This window comes from Eubalaena glacialis, chromosome 13 (assembly GCF_028564815.1).
Source record: "Eubalaena glacialis isolate mEubGla1 chromosome 13, mEubGla1.1.hap2.+ XY, whole genome shotgun sequence".
NCBI classification, from domain to species: domain Eukaryota; kingdom Metazoa; phylum Chordata; class Mammalia; order Artiodactyla; family Balaenidae; genus Eubalaena; species Eubalaena glacialis.
This window is the reverse complement of record NC_083728.1, coordinates 72,868,857-72,886,177: the sequence shown is the minus strand read 5'-3', so window position 1 is coordinate 72,886,177 and position 17,321 is coordinate 72,868,857. Positions and strand designations below refer to the sequence as shown.

General features: G+C 50.7%; 1 protein-coding gene across 1 annotated transcript in view; it reads right to left on the bottom strand.

Annotated features, from left to right (window-relative positions):
* Positions 1-1,191: 1,191 nt before the first annotated feature.
* Positions 1,192-17,321, bottom strand: part of VWA3A (von Willebrand factor A domain containing 3A) — a 51,110-nt gene continuing 34,980 nt past the window's right edge. The window contains exons 20-31 of the mRNA XM_061207856.1: positions 16,689-16,763; positions 16,347-16,491; positions 15,713-15,908; positions 13,451-13,521; positions 10,585-10,737; positions 8,610-8,700; positions 7,827-7,937; positions 7,179-7,276; positions 6,221-6,358; positions 5,160-5,268; positions 2,216-2,360; positions 1,192-1,450 (exon numbers count right to left, since the gene is read on the bottom strand). Coding sequence (XP_061063839.1) covers positions 1,192-1,450; positions 2,216-2,360; positions 5,160-5,268; positions 6,221-6,358; positions 7,179-7,276; positions 7,827-7,937; positions 8,610-8,700; positions 10,585-10,737; positions 13,451-13,521; positions 15,713-15,908; positions 16,347-16,491; positions 16,689-16,763 — 1,591 coding nt within the window. The remainder of the gene's footprint in view (positions 1,451-2,215; positions 2,361-5,159; positions 5,269-6,220; positions 6,359-7,178; positions 7,277-7,826; positions 7,938-8,609; positions 8,701-10,584; positions 10,738-13,450; positions 13,522-15,712; positions 15,909-16,346; positions 16,492-16,688; positions 16,764-17,321) is intronic.

The following is a 17,321-nucleotide window of genomic DNA, read 5'->3' as shown; positions in this document are numbered from 1 at the left end:
AGTTAACCGCTGTCCTGCGGGGAGGAACAGAGGGCTGGGGCCAGGCCCACCGAGGTCTCTCTGAGCCCCCAGCCCCTGGGGAAGTCACATGAGTGGGGTAAGGGGTCTTGGACCCTGAGGTCTGTGCCACTGAGACTGTGTCAGCATCACCAAGCCCACTCTCCCAGCTGGTATTTGGGTGGCAGTGGCTACTGCTGTGCGAAGTGGATTCACCGTATGAGGGTCACCCTCAAAGCACAGGGCCCCATTCCTTAACTGGACACCTATCCAGTGCCTACTATGTGTCTGGCCTGGCAGGGACACAGTGTGACCTTTACGGAGCTCATGGTTTAGACAGAGAGATTAAATATGAATGTTCTGAAGGAGCTGAATCTCTCCTGTCTAACACATGTTCTTCTATAAAAATAACCATAGCTACTTTAAACTTTTTCCCCCTAAATATTCACAAATGTGCCCCCAAGGAAGACGAAATGGGAGAACACAGTGTGTGACTGTGGGAATCGGTGCAAATCCATTTCCACGCCAGAGAAAGTCAGGATGCTGACGGGTGGGCAGGGGCACAGAGGGGCTCTCTCCGGTGCAATGCCTGCCCAGGGCCTCCTAACTGCTCACACACAGGACTTGGCCCAGGAGAGCTCAGCGTCTAACGTGAGTCCCTGGATTAGGTGAGGATCAGCCTTGCCTCTCAGACACGCGGCCGTGGGGAAGGGATACAACTCGGCCGCCTCCTCACCGCCCACCTGTCTGAGCAGTTCAGGGAAACGGTGTGCACTTTCACATCTCTCTTCTCCTTGAGTCTTTGGACTTCACTGAGGATAAGGCTGCAGCTTGTGTCTGGCTTCCCATCGGTCAGGAGGTACAGTCCTTCCACATCAGGAAGACTGAAAGCTTTCTGAAAGAGCATGTAGGTTGTCTGGCTCAGAAGAGGGGCCAACCAGGACTCAGAAACCACTGGCCTGCTGTCCCCAAGTCTGGTTGGATCTCACCGACTTGTCATTAAGACTGAGAGCCTCCTCTTTCAGCCTATGACAGACCAGGAAGCTGCTGAGGTTTAGGAGAAAGAGCTCAGCCCACTTCCTAGCTGGTTAACCCCAAGCAAGTCACTTAACCTCTCTGGGCCTCTGTCTTCATCTATAAAGTGAGAACAGCGAGAATCTCATTCTCACTGGGTTGCTGGGAAGATGAAATGATTTAACAGTAAATTCTAAAGTGCTCTTTGTAAACTGCAAAGCATGGTGCAATGTCAGGATAGGGGTGATGGTATTTCTGCTTTGCCACTGGGTTGGGCTTGGTGGTGGAACTTGCCAGCAATGCTTGCAAGACTGAGGTGCTCCCCTGAGCATGCAGGTTGGTCACCCACTGCATAGCCTCGTGACAGGCTGCGTCTGTGGTCCCCACCAGAGTGTCCTGCCACGGCTGTAGGCCCTCGGCAAAGCTGAGCAGGTTAAAACTGTGGAGAGCAGAGAAGAGGTGGGGGGCGGAGAGGAGGTGAAAGAGATTGGTTAGAACGCACCAGTCTATATTGACCTCAGGGGAAGTAACCTCCGTGAGGACTCATGCCTATCCCTGAAGACCCTACAGCAAGCCCTGGGCCCCCTGTGGACCACCTGAGAATGAGAACATACACAGTGAAGATTCTGGATGCAGACAGAAATAGATTTAAATCCCACTTCAGCCACTTACTGGTTATGCAATCTTGGGCAAGTGATTTAAGCTCTCTAAGCCCTTGTTTCCTTTGCTGAAGAATGGGGATAATAATAGGATCGTTGTGCAGACTGAATGACATCACGCATGTAAAGCGCTTGGCACAAGGAAAGTGCTCTGTAAGTGTCTGCTCTTTTTAATATTAAGGCAAGAAGGAGTCCCAGCCTAGGACCAGAGTCTCCTGCTATCCCCTCAGGGTCAACCCTTCTGGGTAGAGAGAACAAACCACCCCAAACCCCCTCTCTTAAAACATCAAGTTCAGCTGAAATCCACAATTCAAGGCCACCTGGTGGTTCCTCTGATCTGCTTGCAATTGTCCCTGCGCCTGAGATGGATTTGTAAAAACCACTTTACTTCAGAAGGCAGTGTTCTTCCCTGCTCTTCAGAAGAGCACTTCGGAAGCCTCCAGGCCCTTTGGAAGTGTGAGGAGGGAGTGACCTTGGCCAGGGGAGCCTCAGGAACCATCCCTTGGATCTCCTGACCCCCGCGCCCCAGCGCCCCTGCCTCTTACCTGTCACAGTGCTTCCACAGCTGTTCCCAGATCAGCAGAGTGAGCTCTGTCTTCACCTGCTGCAGGTAGGGGCCCATGGATCCCGACGTGTCCAGCAGGATGCACACTTTGCTCTCCAAAATGGCACCAAAGAGTCGGCGGCTCCCTGCTCCGAGGCGGGTGGAGGCAGAGGCAGGGGAGGAGTGAGGGTGGTTTTCCTCACTGCAGCTATCAAATCCAAGGTCTTGCCACACCCATTGCCTGACTGATCATGGATCAGATGTGAACCCACTGGGAGACGGCCTCTGTGGTGTTGCTAGAGGGGTCATTGTCCAAGGGCAGAGCCGGTGTGAGGACTGGGCTTTGGGAGGTCAAGGTTTCAGCTGTGGCTTTGCCTGGGATGACTTGCCCAGGTGATTATAACTTTCCTGGGCTTGAGTCTCCTCACCCCTAAAGTTAAGTGATTGGGTTAAGTGGTGTCACAGTATTGTTTGGGGCTGGAAATGATGTTACAGAGCATGGAGTCTGTAGATTGGTTGACAGAAATCAAGTGAGCATGCACTGTGTGCCTGGCACTGAGCAAAGTGCAGTGGAGATGAGAGAGTGTCCCTGCCCTCACGGAGCTGCCAGTCAGGCAAGGAAGACGGATGTTATACCAACAGCTACCGCTCTGCTGAGGGTTATGACAAAAAGTTAAGGAGTACACACCTGGGAGAATCTGAATTTGATGGATGTGGGGTGGGGAGCAGACAAGCTATGGCTGAAGGATGAGAGGGGGTGTGTGTGGAGAGAACAGACTGTGAAAGGCTCTGAGTGGGAAAGAGGAGCATGTCATGCTTGAGGGACAGAGAGAAAGCTGGAGAGGTTGTTAAAGGATTTGGGATTTATCCCAAGGGGAAACAGAGAGGGCCAGCGACTTGCCCAGGGTCACACAGCCTGGCAGCGAAGCCGACATTCACATCCAGGTCCTCTGATCCACACTTTAAGGCAACCGCTAACCCCAGCCCTTCTGGTGCCCCAAGGCTAAACGGAGGTAACACGGGGGAAGCCAAAGAGCAGAAGATGGCATGTCCAGCATTCCCGAATCACACCTCAGACCTCACTGGAGGCAGGAGTAGAAAAAATGGAAAACTGCTGCAAAAAGGGCCCACTGGTCTCCAGGAAAAGTGGCCTGAGCTGGCTGGATCCACTGCCCAGGAATCTTCCAGGACTCATCTGGGCTGTTCTCTGGCAATGCTCATGGCAACATGAGGACATGAGGGGAGCCATCCTGAGGTGTGTGGGACGTTCCGAGGGGACAGCCAGCCAGCTGGTCGAGGGGCCTCCCACCACAGAAGGCCAGCTGATCCATCTTGGGAACCAGACAGCGGAAACACCCTGCAAGCCACCGAGCCCCGCCGTTATCGCCTCCCTAATCTAACTCTGCTTTCTTTGTCCGTCTCCATCAGCACTACCCTTCCCAGCTATCCTAATCTTTCCCCTGGATTCCTACTAGGTTCCCCTGATTGCACTCCATCCCCTCAACAATTTGTACTCCACGCAGCAACCAGAGGGATTCATGCCGATGCTAACTTCATCATTTTCCCCTTATTTAAAACCTTTTAGCAGCTTCCCATTGTTCTTAGGATAAAGTCTGGGCCATGGACTTTATCATCTCCGTGGAATGGTGGCACCCTTTAATCTCAGCCACCCTGCTTCCTTCAGTCTTTGTACTCAGCCTCCTCCCCCGCTTAGCACTTCAGTCATGCCCTGAGAGTCTTCCCTCTCTTTCCTCAGGTGACGGCTATTCATTCTTCAGATCTCAGCTCAAATGTCACCTCCTCAGGGAAGCCCTCCGTGATCTCTCTGTGCAGGCCCCCTGCCCCTCTCTCATTGCACCATGCCTGTCTCCTCCCTACACTTGTCACCATTGCTCTTTGGGTAACAACTGTCTCCCCTAGACCATATGTTCCATGAGCTCAGGGAACCTGTGAAGTGTTTCCCCTACCACCTCCCCAGCACGGAGCGGGAGAACATCACTTATTCGTTGAATAATGAATGAGTGGCTCAGTGCAGCATCCCCTGGGTACGTTCGGAGGCGTTAGATGGTGTTGGGTGTGTAGCTGTATGTGAGGTGGGGGAGCGACTCGTACTACACAAGGAGCGGCTGCACGGCTGGCCTTCATACTCTCCCCGGCGGGAAGTGTGCGTTGGGAATGGGGAACGCACACTACCTCGTGGCCCCGCCTCAGCCTCTGACCTGACAGCTGCACCCGAGCTTGCCGCCCGCTCCAGAGGCTTTGGAAAGCAGCAGTCAGCCCAAGGACTGTTTATACCAGGTTCTACTGCAGAGGACTGGACCTAATGAATTTGCGCAGGAGCCTGAGCAGCCCACCCTGGGATCCTTCCTCTATCATCCCAGGAACCCTCCAGGCCCCAAAGCCTGAACTGAGTCTCCGGTTCAGTTCTAGCTGTCTGCCCGGCCTTTTGGACTTGATGTTTCAGACCATCTCCTAATCCCCAGCTCAGCCTCCTCTGGGATGTGAGCCTAGCTCTCCACAGCCAGCCCTGCCATTCGCCTCTCCCAGAGGGGCCTTGGTGCTCTCTGTAAAGAAGAACAGGGGCGTCTTCTCTGTCCGGAGCCCCTCCCATCTCTACCTCCACGGACTGGTTCTACGGGGCCCAATCGATACTAAATTGAGGCTCCTGAGGGGCAGCAGCCCTTCAGTCACACCCAGGAGGTGAGGTGTGGGAGACGACCTGGCAGAGCAGCCTGAACAGGCCTGGTTCTCCCTGGTGCTCTGGCTCGTGCTCTACCTCCCTGTCATCCAGCACCTTGCCTGACCTCTGAACCCAGAAGTCACTTTGCCCCTGGCTGACAGTCTGTGAGTGCCTAGCCTGGGAAGGACTGACCCTGGGGTCCCTGGGGTTGCCCTCCCGCTGCCCATCACGCTCCTCCGCCCTCCAGGATAGCAGGAAGGCTCACCAGACAGCAGCCACTGCAGCCTTTGTACATAGCACCGCATCACCTTCTCCAGGTGTGTGATGTACGCTTCGATTTCCCTGGGTGTACACTGAATGTGTCTCACCATCCCCTGGATTAAGGCAAGCAAAGGAAAATTCCACCACCCCCCCACCCCGTCAGCTATTTCTTCACCTCCCCATTACCCCCTAAAATAGTTTAGTCTACTGTGGTTCACAATTTTCAAAACATTGTTAAGCATACATATTTGTCTGTTTGTTTAAAAGCTTTTTTCTTTTATTAAACTACCAAATGCATAGTTCTCGGAAGGTGTGTGGGAATTGGGATGATGATTTTTGTGGCGGATGTGGTCACTGTAATAAGAAAAAACATAGTATCTCTAAATTTTAAATAGAAAACCCTTAATGGTAGGATGGGAGGTCGATAAATTTCAAACTAAAAGATGACCTCTGATGGAGGAGGGGGGCACCATGATTAAACTCCCATAAAATTTTTCTGGTGGATAATTTTGAATTTGGTGGCTATTTTTAGCTTTATAGCTGACAATGTCATATCAAAGGGCAAGGAGAGAAAATGGGGTCTCTTTTTTAAAAGCGCGATTAGATTTTCATTTTCTACTAAATTTACCTGTTCCAGTGTCAAAGCAATAAAAAAAATTACCTCAAAACTAGAAAATAGAGAACCCCCTCACCTCCTGTCAAAAGCGCTGTTCCCGGCCATCCTGATGGGACCATCATCAGTATCAGGGTACAGAGTTCTTATTAGTGAGTATTCCAGCCACTGCCCTACATTCTTGGCAGCTGTTTCTAATTCTCACTCCAATGAGCCCCTCTAACCCTAGAGCATGGTCTCAGGCACTCTGAGGGGCTGACTTTTCTTCCAACAGGATTCTGCATCTCCTACTCCTTGAGGGCAGTCCCCCTTTTGGGGGTGGGGTTCTTAGAAGCAGGAATTGAAGCCAGGGGCACACATTCATGTGGAGTTTTCCCCAACACACCCAGCCGTTTGTGCCTGAGAAGAGACAGGAGCTGGGAGAAAAACAACCAACACCAATCTTGACTTACATTGATCTCTATGCTGGGGAAGATACTGCAGTATTTGGCTGATGCCGACGTCTGTATTGACTTTTGATGAGTGCAGTTGGGACCGAGGTATCTGGAGATCTCCATCTTCAGTTTTTTTAGTCCATAATTTGCTACCCACTTTGGAATAAAGGAAAGAACTATTATCTTGGGTAATTCAGGCTTAATGGAATGATTGACTCATCTTTTAAAACCTCATGTTTGAAATCTGTCTTGTATTTGAAATGTGGGGTTCCCAGGTCCTCACTGAGCCTCCATCACATTCAGATTCCTGCCCTTGTGCTGGGGAGAGATGCACAAGAAATACGGGGAACAGGGAACAAAATTTATTGAGCACTTACTACTCCCTAGTCTGGTGGATACTGTTGCCTCCCCAATTTCCATTTCAACCCTCTCCCATGAAATTTGAATGGAAACCCTGATTGTTCTAAAGTTTAGACTCTAAACCAATGAGGATAGTCTCAGGCTCCTTGTCACAATGAGAGATACAAGAATGGCTCGGTTTAAAGCAATCAGAGCATGGCATCCAGGGTCAGAACCAAGCTCAGACTTTTATTGACCGGTTGTGGGAAGAAAAGATGTTCTATCTTCTGGATCTGTACAAGAAGGGGGATTTCTGCTGCTTGCATCCAAAAGGATCTGACGCCACTAAGTACTTTACACAAAATATACTTCAATTAATCAGCAATCCTATTAGGTACAATTGTTTTCATTTTATAAAGGAAGACATTGAGACTGAGTGACTTGCCCAAGGTCACCCAGTTAGGAAGTGGCAGACCCAGGTTCCCATGTAGTTCTATTGAATCCTTATCCTGACACTTTAAACAGTCATTCTAAGCAGGTTTGGCCTCAATTCCAAGTATACCCACCCTCTTAGAAATAATGGTTGGTGGAAGGAATTATTGCCTGGGGGCATGTGCTGGTGCAGACAGCAAAATACCTCTCGGCTGGAGCAGACTGTATCCTTTCTGGGCAACTCAATAGAAGAGCTAGTCCTTCTTAGGCCTCTTCCTCGAGGGTACTTCCTGTACACGAAGCCTGGGAGAAACAGAGCAGGGTTACTTTGTGCAATTCTCTTACCCTAGCCTCCCTTTCCCATGTCAATTTCTCTGTCAATCAAGTCAGCTGTAACATTCCTTAGGTGCAATTTGCTGAGAGGTAGGAGGGAGGCTGTTGTGCTGATCTGGGGAAGCATGCTGGGATCTCCCTTCTCTACGTGTCAATGAGTTGCTACCGGGACCTGTGCCATTTCACAGCAATCACTCCGGCTGGCCTGGGAGACTCATCTCCACTCCCTTCCCATCAGTCTGAGGACACTGCCCCTCATGCACGGAGCAGGAGAGCCGCGCCCAGGGACCTGGGGAGATGCCGACATCAATTCTTCCCATTCTCCTGCCTGTGTCAAGACTTTGCAAGCTCATTTCCCTGGGCTGGGAATGTGAGTGGTTTGAGGATAGGCCTGCTTGGGGTGCACTGCTGCCCATGTCCCGGGACTGCGGGAGATTTCTCCTTTCCTTGGGGCCTGATCACCTTCCAGGTCCCACGGGGAAAGGGGGCTGTCCAGACATCTGTGCAGCCTCCGACTTACCCACGTTATTCCCTGTCTCTGTATAGAACAGCGAGAGAGAGGTCTCTGCATCCCTTGATTTGGTCTTCCTCCTCCGATCTGCAGTCCCTTCTTTCACTGGCTGGGCTGTAACTAGAGGACATTTGGCCTGTCGGCTGGAGCAGCCTTGAGGGTTTATGTGGTGAAGCTGTGCAGCTTGGCTTAGAGACTAGTCAACTTCAGCTATGCTCTGCCCTTGAAATGGGGCTCCCAGGTGGATTTGAGGTCCTTTGGGACTACCGGGGTCCTCTGGCCTCCCCTGGATCAGTAAAGCCAGAGCTGCTGATATTTACCAGGCTTGGTGCGAAGTGCTTCCCGTAGCCTGTCTTGTTTTATCCTCATAGTACCCCAGTTTACAGATGAGGTAAGTGGGACTCAGAGTCAGTAAGAAGCAGAGTAAAGATTCCATCCAGGTCTTGCTGACTCCAGAACTCTGCTCTGAGCCGCTCTGCTATGTGTCTGACATTAGAAGACACATGGTCTTAGGTTCTATGAGCTGAGTACTTTCATAAAAATACTGGTGCCCTGTCATGACCGGCTGACACTGGACATTCTCCTTAGCCCCTCTGAGCCTGAATTTCTTCATCAGTAAACTGGAGGAACTAATAGATTCCCTGCCGTACAGGACGGATTGCTATAAGCTTTAAATGGGACGATCTTAGCAGAAGGGCTGGCACACGATTGCTGATCACTTTAGTTACCGTCATCACGAATCCATGCCTCAGCCGTGCTTGCCCACCCTCCACCCCCGTGGCCGTGCCTTACCTGGGGGGACGCCCGCTTTGCCACTGAGTGGACTCCATAGCAGAGCTTTCAAGGGGGGACTCTTCTCTCTGGCAGGGTCATCTTTAATGCTCTAGAAAACAGCAGTCTTTTCCATCAGAGGTCTGTTCTCGGTGGGGGGCAGTACCCCAGTCCTCCCAGCCTCAGCCTGTCAAGTAGGAACCTTTGCATGGAGAGGCCTCAGGAAGTAGACTTCTCACACGCTCGCCCCATCTCCTGCTGCACATTCAGAGAGGACTCTGGGGTTTGAGGTGAAAAAGGGTGTGTGTGTGTGTGAGTGTGTGTGTGAGTGAGAGTGTGTGAGTGTGTGTGTGCGTGCGTGTGTGCGACTAAGTGTGATTGTGTGTGTGCAAGTGTGTGAGACAGTGTGTGTGCATGTGCGTGTGTATGTGTGAGTGTGCACGTGTGTGCGTGTGTGTATGCGTGTGTGCGTTGTGTGCGCGTGTGCGTGTGTGCATGTGCGTGTGTATGTGTGTGTGCATGGGTGTGCGTTATGTGTGTGTGCATGAGTGTGTGTGGGAGTGTGAGAGCGTGCATGCGTGTGTGAGTGTGCGTGCATGTGTGTGCGCGCGTGTGTGTGTACACGTGTGTACATTGTGTGTGTGTGCATGTGTGTGTGTGTATATGTGTGTGTGCATGGGTGTGTGTTATGTGTGTGTGCATGAGTGTGTGTGTGGGAGTGTGAGTGTGTGTGCTATGAGAGAGGGCCTGCTAGGACAACTGTGGGGATTTGCCTGAACTTTCTTCACCAGTTACCTGCCCCTCTTCCTACTGGACTGGGATTTCTGGGCCTCCAGCATGACAAGCAACCACTCCGCTAACTTCTGTGCCCTATTGGGCACCTCGGTTTTAAGGAAGGGGTTCCTTCATTACCGGGCACAACCGGAACGTGGTGATGGTTAAACAAAGTCACCCAGGGCCTGGACCAGCGGAGGAGACCTCTGGGTGGCGGCTGTGAAAAACGCCCAGAGCTGCCATCCCAGAGAGCCACCCCCCAGCAACCCAACTTCCATACCTGCATTTCAGGAGGCCTGCTAGAGGCCCTGGCGCAGCCCAAGACCCCTTGTAACTGAACCAGCTCGGGAACCACTGAAGGCCCAAGAGGCGGACTCCGAGACCGCGGGGTTTCACCTCAGAATTTGGGAAGACGGGAAGGGGTGATGTCTCTGGGCCGGCTCCCAAAACCTGGTGGAGTTCTGTGCACGAGGGCAGTGCCCGTGTGGACAGAATCTCTCGGAAGTGCTGACCCCGGGAAGGGAGTTGTTAGCTGCGCACTGTTTGGGTGGATTTCTTCATTCTGAAAATGTGCTGTGTTCACAAGGGCCTGTCAGTCGGTGAAACGCTGAAGCGCTCGCAGATCTCACTGCCCTTTTGCTCACAAGTGCTGTGGAGTCTGGGGTCTCCCTCCAGACACACCTCTAGAGGCCCCTTCTGATTGCCGAGGTGGGTATTTTTTTTTTTTTTTTTTTCGAGGTGGGTATTTTATGCGGGACAGATTTGACAGGCTGTGAACGGGGATCAGCCCCCGGGCAGGCCCAGGTCCACCCTCAGGCTCCTATCAGGCCCCCGAAAGCCTCGGGCAGCAGCAGAAAGAACCCATTAGATGCCCCAAGCCCCTAATTCCTTTGCCCCGAGAGACCCTCCCGGACAAGCCCTCTCGCCTTACAACCAGCACGTGTAACGGAGGGTGCCAAGTCCATGGAGCCCTTGGTACCGCAAAGCTGGGACAGCCAGGCAGAGCCAAAGGTGGGGTGGAGGGGTGGCCGGAGCTGAGAAGCAGGCCCCCGGGGGTCCCCTCCCCCTGCAGCCCAGGACACTGACCACCGAGGACCCTGCTCCCACCTCCGCTGGCCCTGGGGTCTGGGGGCCTGGCCCAGGCCGCTTCAAGATCTAGGAAAGACCAGGAGACAAGGCAGAAACAAAATCCCCTGTGTGTTATTAGGGAGGGGAGTCAAACCATTCTGGCCACAGAGGGAGCTGTGGGCTTGGAGGGACAGAACTTCCTGGGCTGACTTCTCAGCTTGAGCATCTTTGGCTTTTCTCTCAGGAGGGCTGCACGTCCCTGTTCTTTTCCAGACTGGTTCTTCAGAGAGGACACGAGTAAGGCACACTGCAGGGGGATTGGGAGCGTCAGCGGCACCCGAGCCAGCGTGTCTCCACGCAGGGCACACGTGCACGCACACACACACACACACACACACACACAGAGCAGGAGGTGCTGGGGCCACTGGGGCCCCTATACTCCTCTTTCTGTCCCTAGAGTGCTGCCTGGGGCCAAGAGCACTGTGGATCAGGCCTATTAATAATAAGTACCATGGGACTTCCCTGGTGGCGCAGTGGTTGGGAGTCTGTCTGCCAATTCAGGGGACACGGGTTCGAGGCCTGGTCCGGGAAGATCCCACATGCCACGGAGCAACTGGGCCCGTGCGCCACAGCTGCTGAGCCTGCGGGCCACAACTGCTGAGCCCGCGGGCCACAACTGCTGAGGCCTGCGTGCCTGAAGCCCGGGCTCTGCAACAAGAGAAGCCACCGCAATGAGAAGCCTGCGCACCCCAACGAAGAGTAGACCCCGCTCGCTGCAACTAGAGAAAGCCCGTGTGCAGCAGCGAAGACCCAACGCAGCCAAAAAATAAATAAATAAATAAATAATAATAAGTACCATGTATGGAGGGACTGGGATGCATCAGGCACCGGGCTAGTTACTGCCTGGGGGTCTCACACCTCCTTGCCAACAAGACATGCAACTACAGTGGCAGGGCAAGTGCTATCTTATCCCCATTTTACAGGTGAGGAAACCAAAGCTTATGAATTTAAAGGACTTGTCCAAGGCCATACTATGAGTAAGTAGAGGATCTTCCATTCAATCCCAGGCAGGTCTTGTTCCAAAGCCAGTGTTCTCTCCATATGTGGACCCAGCATCCACATATGGTGGTCAGCTCACCATGTGCCCAGGGCCGACCCTGGATGCTGGCAGAATAGTGGTGTGATACTTGGTTCCTTTGCCTATATGTTTCTCAACTGCCTGAAAGATTCTTCAATAATTATTCTCAATCAAGGCACTAGAAGACACCACTCAAATGTAACTAACATCATAAGAAGGGTGGATTAAACCATTAGTACCCATTAACACCTTGTGAATGAGTTTATCAGCTGAGGGAACAGGACTAATGTGCACCTGAGAAGCAGTTTAATAAAGCACCAAAGAGGGGCCCTTTCTGGGAGGACAGCTCAGGCACGGCTAGGGGAGCCACGGGTTTGCCAATCTATGGCCCTGCTCTCCCAAGAGCTCACCATGTAGCTGGGGAGACGGGCAGTCCTGACAATGGTCATATTTGAAATGTGAGTCACGTCCACCTACGTGTTCCCTGTCCATCCCCATGGCTTGAACTGCCCCACACCTCTATGTCCAGCCCTCATCTTTATCCACCTGCCTGAAGGATGCCCCCACTCGTTATCTCACAGGCCCTGCAAACTCACCTTTGTTCTAGGCCCACCCTCCCTGAATCCCCACCTGTGTTTTCTCTCTCTGGGTCAATGGCACCACTGTCTACCAGGTCCCGCAGCAAGGAACTTGGGAGTCATCCTGGGATTTCTTCTTCTTCCTCACCCCATTCATTCAATCAGCCACAAGTTTGGTCAATTCTTCCTTAAAGACATGTTCTCATATTTGTTCCCTTATTTCCATTCTCATTGTTCCCGATGCGATCTGGTCCCGCTCTCATCTCACCTTGAACTGCTCAACTCCCTCTCTGAGGAGGTAACATTTTAGTGAAACTTGAATCATAAGGAGCAACCCATGGATGACCTGGGAGGGGAACAGTTGGTGAAGGAAGTGGCAGGTACAAAGGCCTTGAGTTTAGGAATGAGATTGATGTGTTCAAGAATGTACAGGCCGGGATGTAGAGCACAGGGACCTGAAACCAGTGACTTACAGGAAACTCTCACATTTCTTTGGAAGCCTTTGGTGTCTGTGGATCAGCACAAAGGTGGAAAGCTGATGTGGGATGAGTCGTGTCCCCCAAAAAGACATGTTGAAGCTCCCCGGTACCCATAAACATGACCTTACTTGGAAGCAGGGCCTTTGAGGATGTAATTAAGATGTAAGTTAATGAGGTTGTACTGGGAGGGTAGGCCCTTAATCCAATACAATTGGTGTCCTTATAAGAGGAGACACACACACAGAGGGAGGAGAGCCATGCGGAGATGGAAGCAGAGATTGGGGTTGTGCTGCCACAAGCCAAGGAAAGGCAAGGATTGCTGGTGCCAAGGACTCCCTCCCTTGACCAAACTTTAGTCATGTTCCTCTGAGCCCTCTTCTTGACTGGGCTTTGACTTTGGCCTGCTGAACCCAGTTTTAGCAAAGAATCCTGTTGAGTCTGTTTAGCAAGGATCCCCCTGCCCTCGATATCTAGTCAACTTCATCTTAGTAATTTTCCATCCACTGACCCTCTCACTCTGCTTATTGGCTATAAATGCCCAGCTATCTTTGCTGTATAATCGGAGTTGAGTTCAATCTCTCTCCCCAATTGCAGTCGTCTTGAATAATGTCCTCCTTGCCATTTTTAACAAGCGTCCAGTGCAATTTCATTTCTTTAACAGCAACCATCACCAGAAGCTAGGAAGAGGTAAAGAGGGATTCTACCCAGAGCCTTCGGTGGGGACATGGCCCTTTTGATACCTTGATTTCAGACTCTAGCCTCTGGGACTGTGAGGGAAGAAATGTCTGTTGTTTTACGCCACCCAGTTTGTGGTACTTTATATGGCAGCCCCAGGACCCTAATACAGAAGCCAGCACAGTCATTTGCCCCACACCTAAGGCATACCTTTTGGGAGTAGTTGAGAGCCTTTTCCATCTCAGACGTGATGGCACTGATATCATCGCTTTCATAAATACCTGGAAACAAAGCACGTCATGATTGACCGTGGGGAAGGGACGGAGATTCTGGCAAGTGTCCACATCTGTAAACACGTGGGCCATGTGAGGTGACCTCAGCCCAAGGGGCAGGGTGGGGTCTTAATGGGCTTAGCTGACTAGCCTCCCCCCATACTTTCTGGTGGTGAAGGGGATGGACGGGTACAGTGAGGATACCAAGAGCGGGGCCAGCCTTGGGACCCAGCACCCCGGCACCCAGCCAAGAGCTCTCACCCACAGGAAGCGTAGGTCAGGGGAAAGGTCCTGCTCCTCCAGTGAATAAAAAGATCCACCCTGGGGTTAATTAAAGTAGCTAATGTCTGTAGTGAATAATGTCTGTAGTAATATCTCAAATATGACTCATTTGAGAGGGACTAGAGTTTAATGACTAACAAGACAGACTCTGGGTTCAAATCCTGGTTCTACTACTTACTACATCTATGCTTTGGGTTCTGTGTCTCAGCTTCCCTATCTGTAAAATGGGGATAATAGTAATAACACACTTCATAGGGTTATTGTGAGGAATGAATCACGACATATGTAAAACACTTAAAACCGTGTCTGGCATATAATAGCTATTCTATAAATGTTTGCCATTATTAATAATAATCAACAATAATAACTTAAATGTATATGCCTAGCACTTTTCATGAGTTCCACCCCTGGTTATGCCACTAATTTTGTAACCACAGGCACCTCATGTTCTTGGGAGTCATTTCTTCATCTATAAATCAGAGAGGTCAGAATGCACTAGCATGTCCCAAGCTTCAGTCCCTCCTGAATCACGTCACAATTTTGCCTTGTCTGCATATCACCTAAACCATAATTTACTTAACATATATTTTTAATCAATTCACTTTCATTTACTTAAAAGTATACACATATATAAAATTGAGATATAATTGACATATAACATTATATTACTTTCAGGTGTACAACATAATGATTTGATATTTGTATATATTGTGAAATGATCACCATAAAAGTCTAGTTAACATCCTTTAAAAGCATATTTTAAAGAGAAAATTTATGTCACTGCTGACAATGAATGCTAGCATTTTTTAAATGAAATATTACAACAATCATATAACCATTTAGGGGAGGGAAAAAAATTTTCCTCTACCCTCCTAGATTCTCCAGCTGGGGCCTTGGAAATCAAACTGACAAAAGACAGATTAACAAGAGAAAAATAGAGTTTATTAATGCATGCGGTGTGCATACATGGGGGAGAAACTCAGCGATGAGTTACTCAGAGGGAGTGGTTGGAACTTGGGGCTTCTGTAGCATCTTACCGAAGAAAAATAGAAATGACAAGACAAAGAGAAATGACAAGACAAAGGGAAATGACAAGACAAAGGAAATGGGGTTTGGCTTTGAGGGCCGGCAAACTGTGGGAAGGTAAATATTTGGGGGGAACTAATGGAAGACAAGGGTTTTTTAGGTGAGGGTTGTTACGTAGATTCCTCTTGGTGCTGTGAAGAGCCCAGAGCTGCCAACCAGAGCTTAAGAGTCTAAGAGTCATCCTTCTTCTCCTGGCACAGAAGCAGGACATAGAAATTTATGTCCTGCTTTTAGGCAAATGGGGGAAGGGGAAGCAGAGAGGTTTTTTGGCATCTGCTGTTTCTTAATTGTCTTCAGCTCAAAATAATCCTTATGCCAAAGTGGCATATATTGAGGTGGCATATTCTGATCTCCTACAGCTATGACAAAAAATTGTTGCTTTGTGTTCCATGTACAACTATCTTGCCAGCCACCTGCTGCGTGGCTATATTTCCCAAATATATTTTGGATATATTTCCCAAAACATATCACCTTTTGGGAAATGCTAAACTAAGGGACCTTTAGGGCCCCTTCCAGCCCCGACATTCTAAAATATTTTTAAGTAGTTTTACTTTTTTTCTTTTTTTCTTTAAAACAATTATGGGAAGATATACATAACATAAAATGTACCATTGTAATCATTTTTAAGTGTACAGTTCAGCAACATTAAGTACATTTACACTGCCGTGCAGTCATCGCCACCATCCATCTCCAGAACAGTAATTTTACATTTGCAAATGTGATTTTCACAGGCCGCTTTCCTGGAATACGGCTATAGCATAGGGAGCTATGTTGGCACTGAGACAACTGTCTGGGAAGAAAGATGTGGAGAGTTCAGCCAACTCTTACGCACCTGTGTCTCCAAACCAGTGGAAGCGGCCCCCAGCAGCCCGGGTGACCTCCCGGTAGGCGGCGGCCGTGTCACTGCGGCTGGCATAGCAGGCAGGTGGCGTGGTGTCCATCTGTGACTCGCCCACATAGAAGAGACACACGTTCAGCTGGAAGTCACAGCCCACACGGGCCTCGGCCATGTAGGCGCTGAGCATGGCCTGTGGGGAGACAGGGAGGAGGGGCCCACAGCTGAGGGCTCTCCAAGCCGCTGATCTCGGGTCAGTTCAGCCTAATTGCTTTCTTGAGGACCTACTGTGTACCTGGTCTAGTATGTGGCACTGAGGATGGAAAGGTGAAAGAGCCTGGGTCACCATTTCTCTTACTATCTTAATAGGGCCTGGCCGGGGAGCGGGGCCTGAGATCCTAGACCAGCATCCTCGACATCCCGTGGAAGCTTGTTAGAGATGCAGACTCTCAGGCCCCTTCGGAACCAGGTCTAACAACATCTGCATTTGAACAACATCTCCAGGTGATTCTTTGGCACGATAAAGTCCAGACCGGAAAATCATGCTGGAGAAACCAGTTGCTAGGCGTCCACCCAGCAGAAGATGTGGGGTCACGAAGGATAAGGGATGCCCAGGACGTGGCCTACCCACCATGTCCTGGTCAGGGATGCCCCCGGTGAAGAGGTAGATGCCCTGTGATTGCTGTTTGTCTTTGTCCTTGAAGTCCACTTCCACAGCCTTCCGCAGGGCACTGAGGACATTCCTGCTGCCTTGACACTGCAGGCTCAGGACCCACCTGGGAGGCAGGGAGGGCCATGCTGAGAGGGAGGGCCATGCTGAGGGGGAGGGCGGGGAATGGAAGGCGGTTGTTTCCTGATTCATGCCTGAGTCCGTCGGACGGCAAAGATTCTAGAGAGAGCTACTTTCTGGGGGAGGGGGGCCAGAAAATTATAGCACAGGGGAGGCTGACGTCAGACCCAGCAGATCACCTACCGCCAGGCGCTTTGTAAGTTGCTATGGCTCGCGGCAACCATCTCGGGCCTCCAGCTTTCAATGGTGCTTCCAAACCTTGGAAAAAAGGAAAGAGGGCTTGTTCTTAGAGGGGAAATACGTGCCCCAGCTCTTTGGGCTCCCCAGGATTTTAAGGGGGCAAGATTTTGATTACACCGCCAAAATGTTAGGATGCCACTGTCCTGGGCCAGCCACAAGATCTCCTTGCTGGTCACGACACGTCTCAGCACATTCACGGTGGGAGCAGTGCTGTGCCCTCAGTGGAGACACAGCCAGCACCAGTTTGGCCAGACTTCCCTCCTGAAGAAGGGTCACTCCCTTCTCTCTGTGGACTTCCTTACCCCCAGGGAAGGAGTCGTTTCTCCCTTTTTAGCTCTGATTCATCCTCACAACACATTTTTCACGCTCCATCTGCACTAGAGATTTTCTTTTGTATATATATCAGCTCATTTTCCCTATGAGACAGAACTTAAATCTTTGAGAAGAGGATTTATCCCCTTTATCAAGGAAAAGATGTCCCCTCTCTGGTTCAAGAGCAATTCCTCCACCTGGGCTCTTGACTTCACCACCACCAATCTCTTCTGAGACCTTGTCCCACGGTGACCTCTCTCCCAC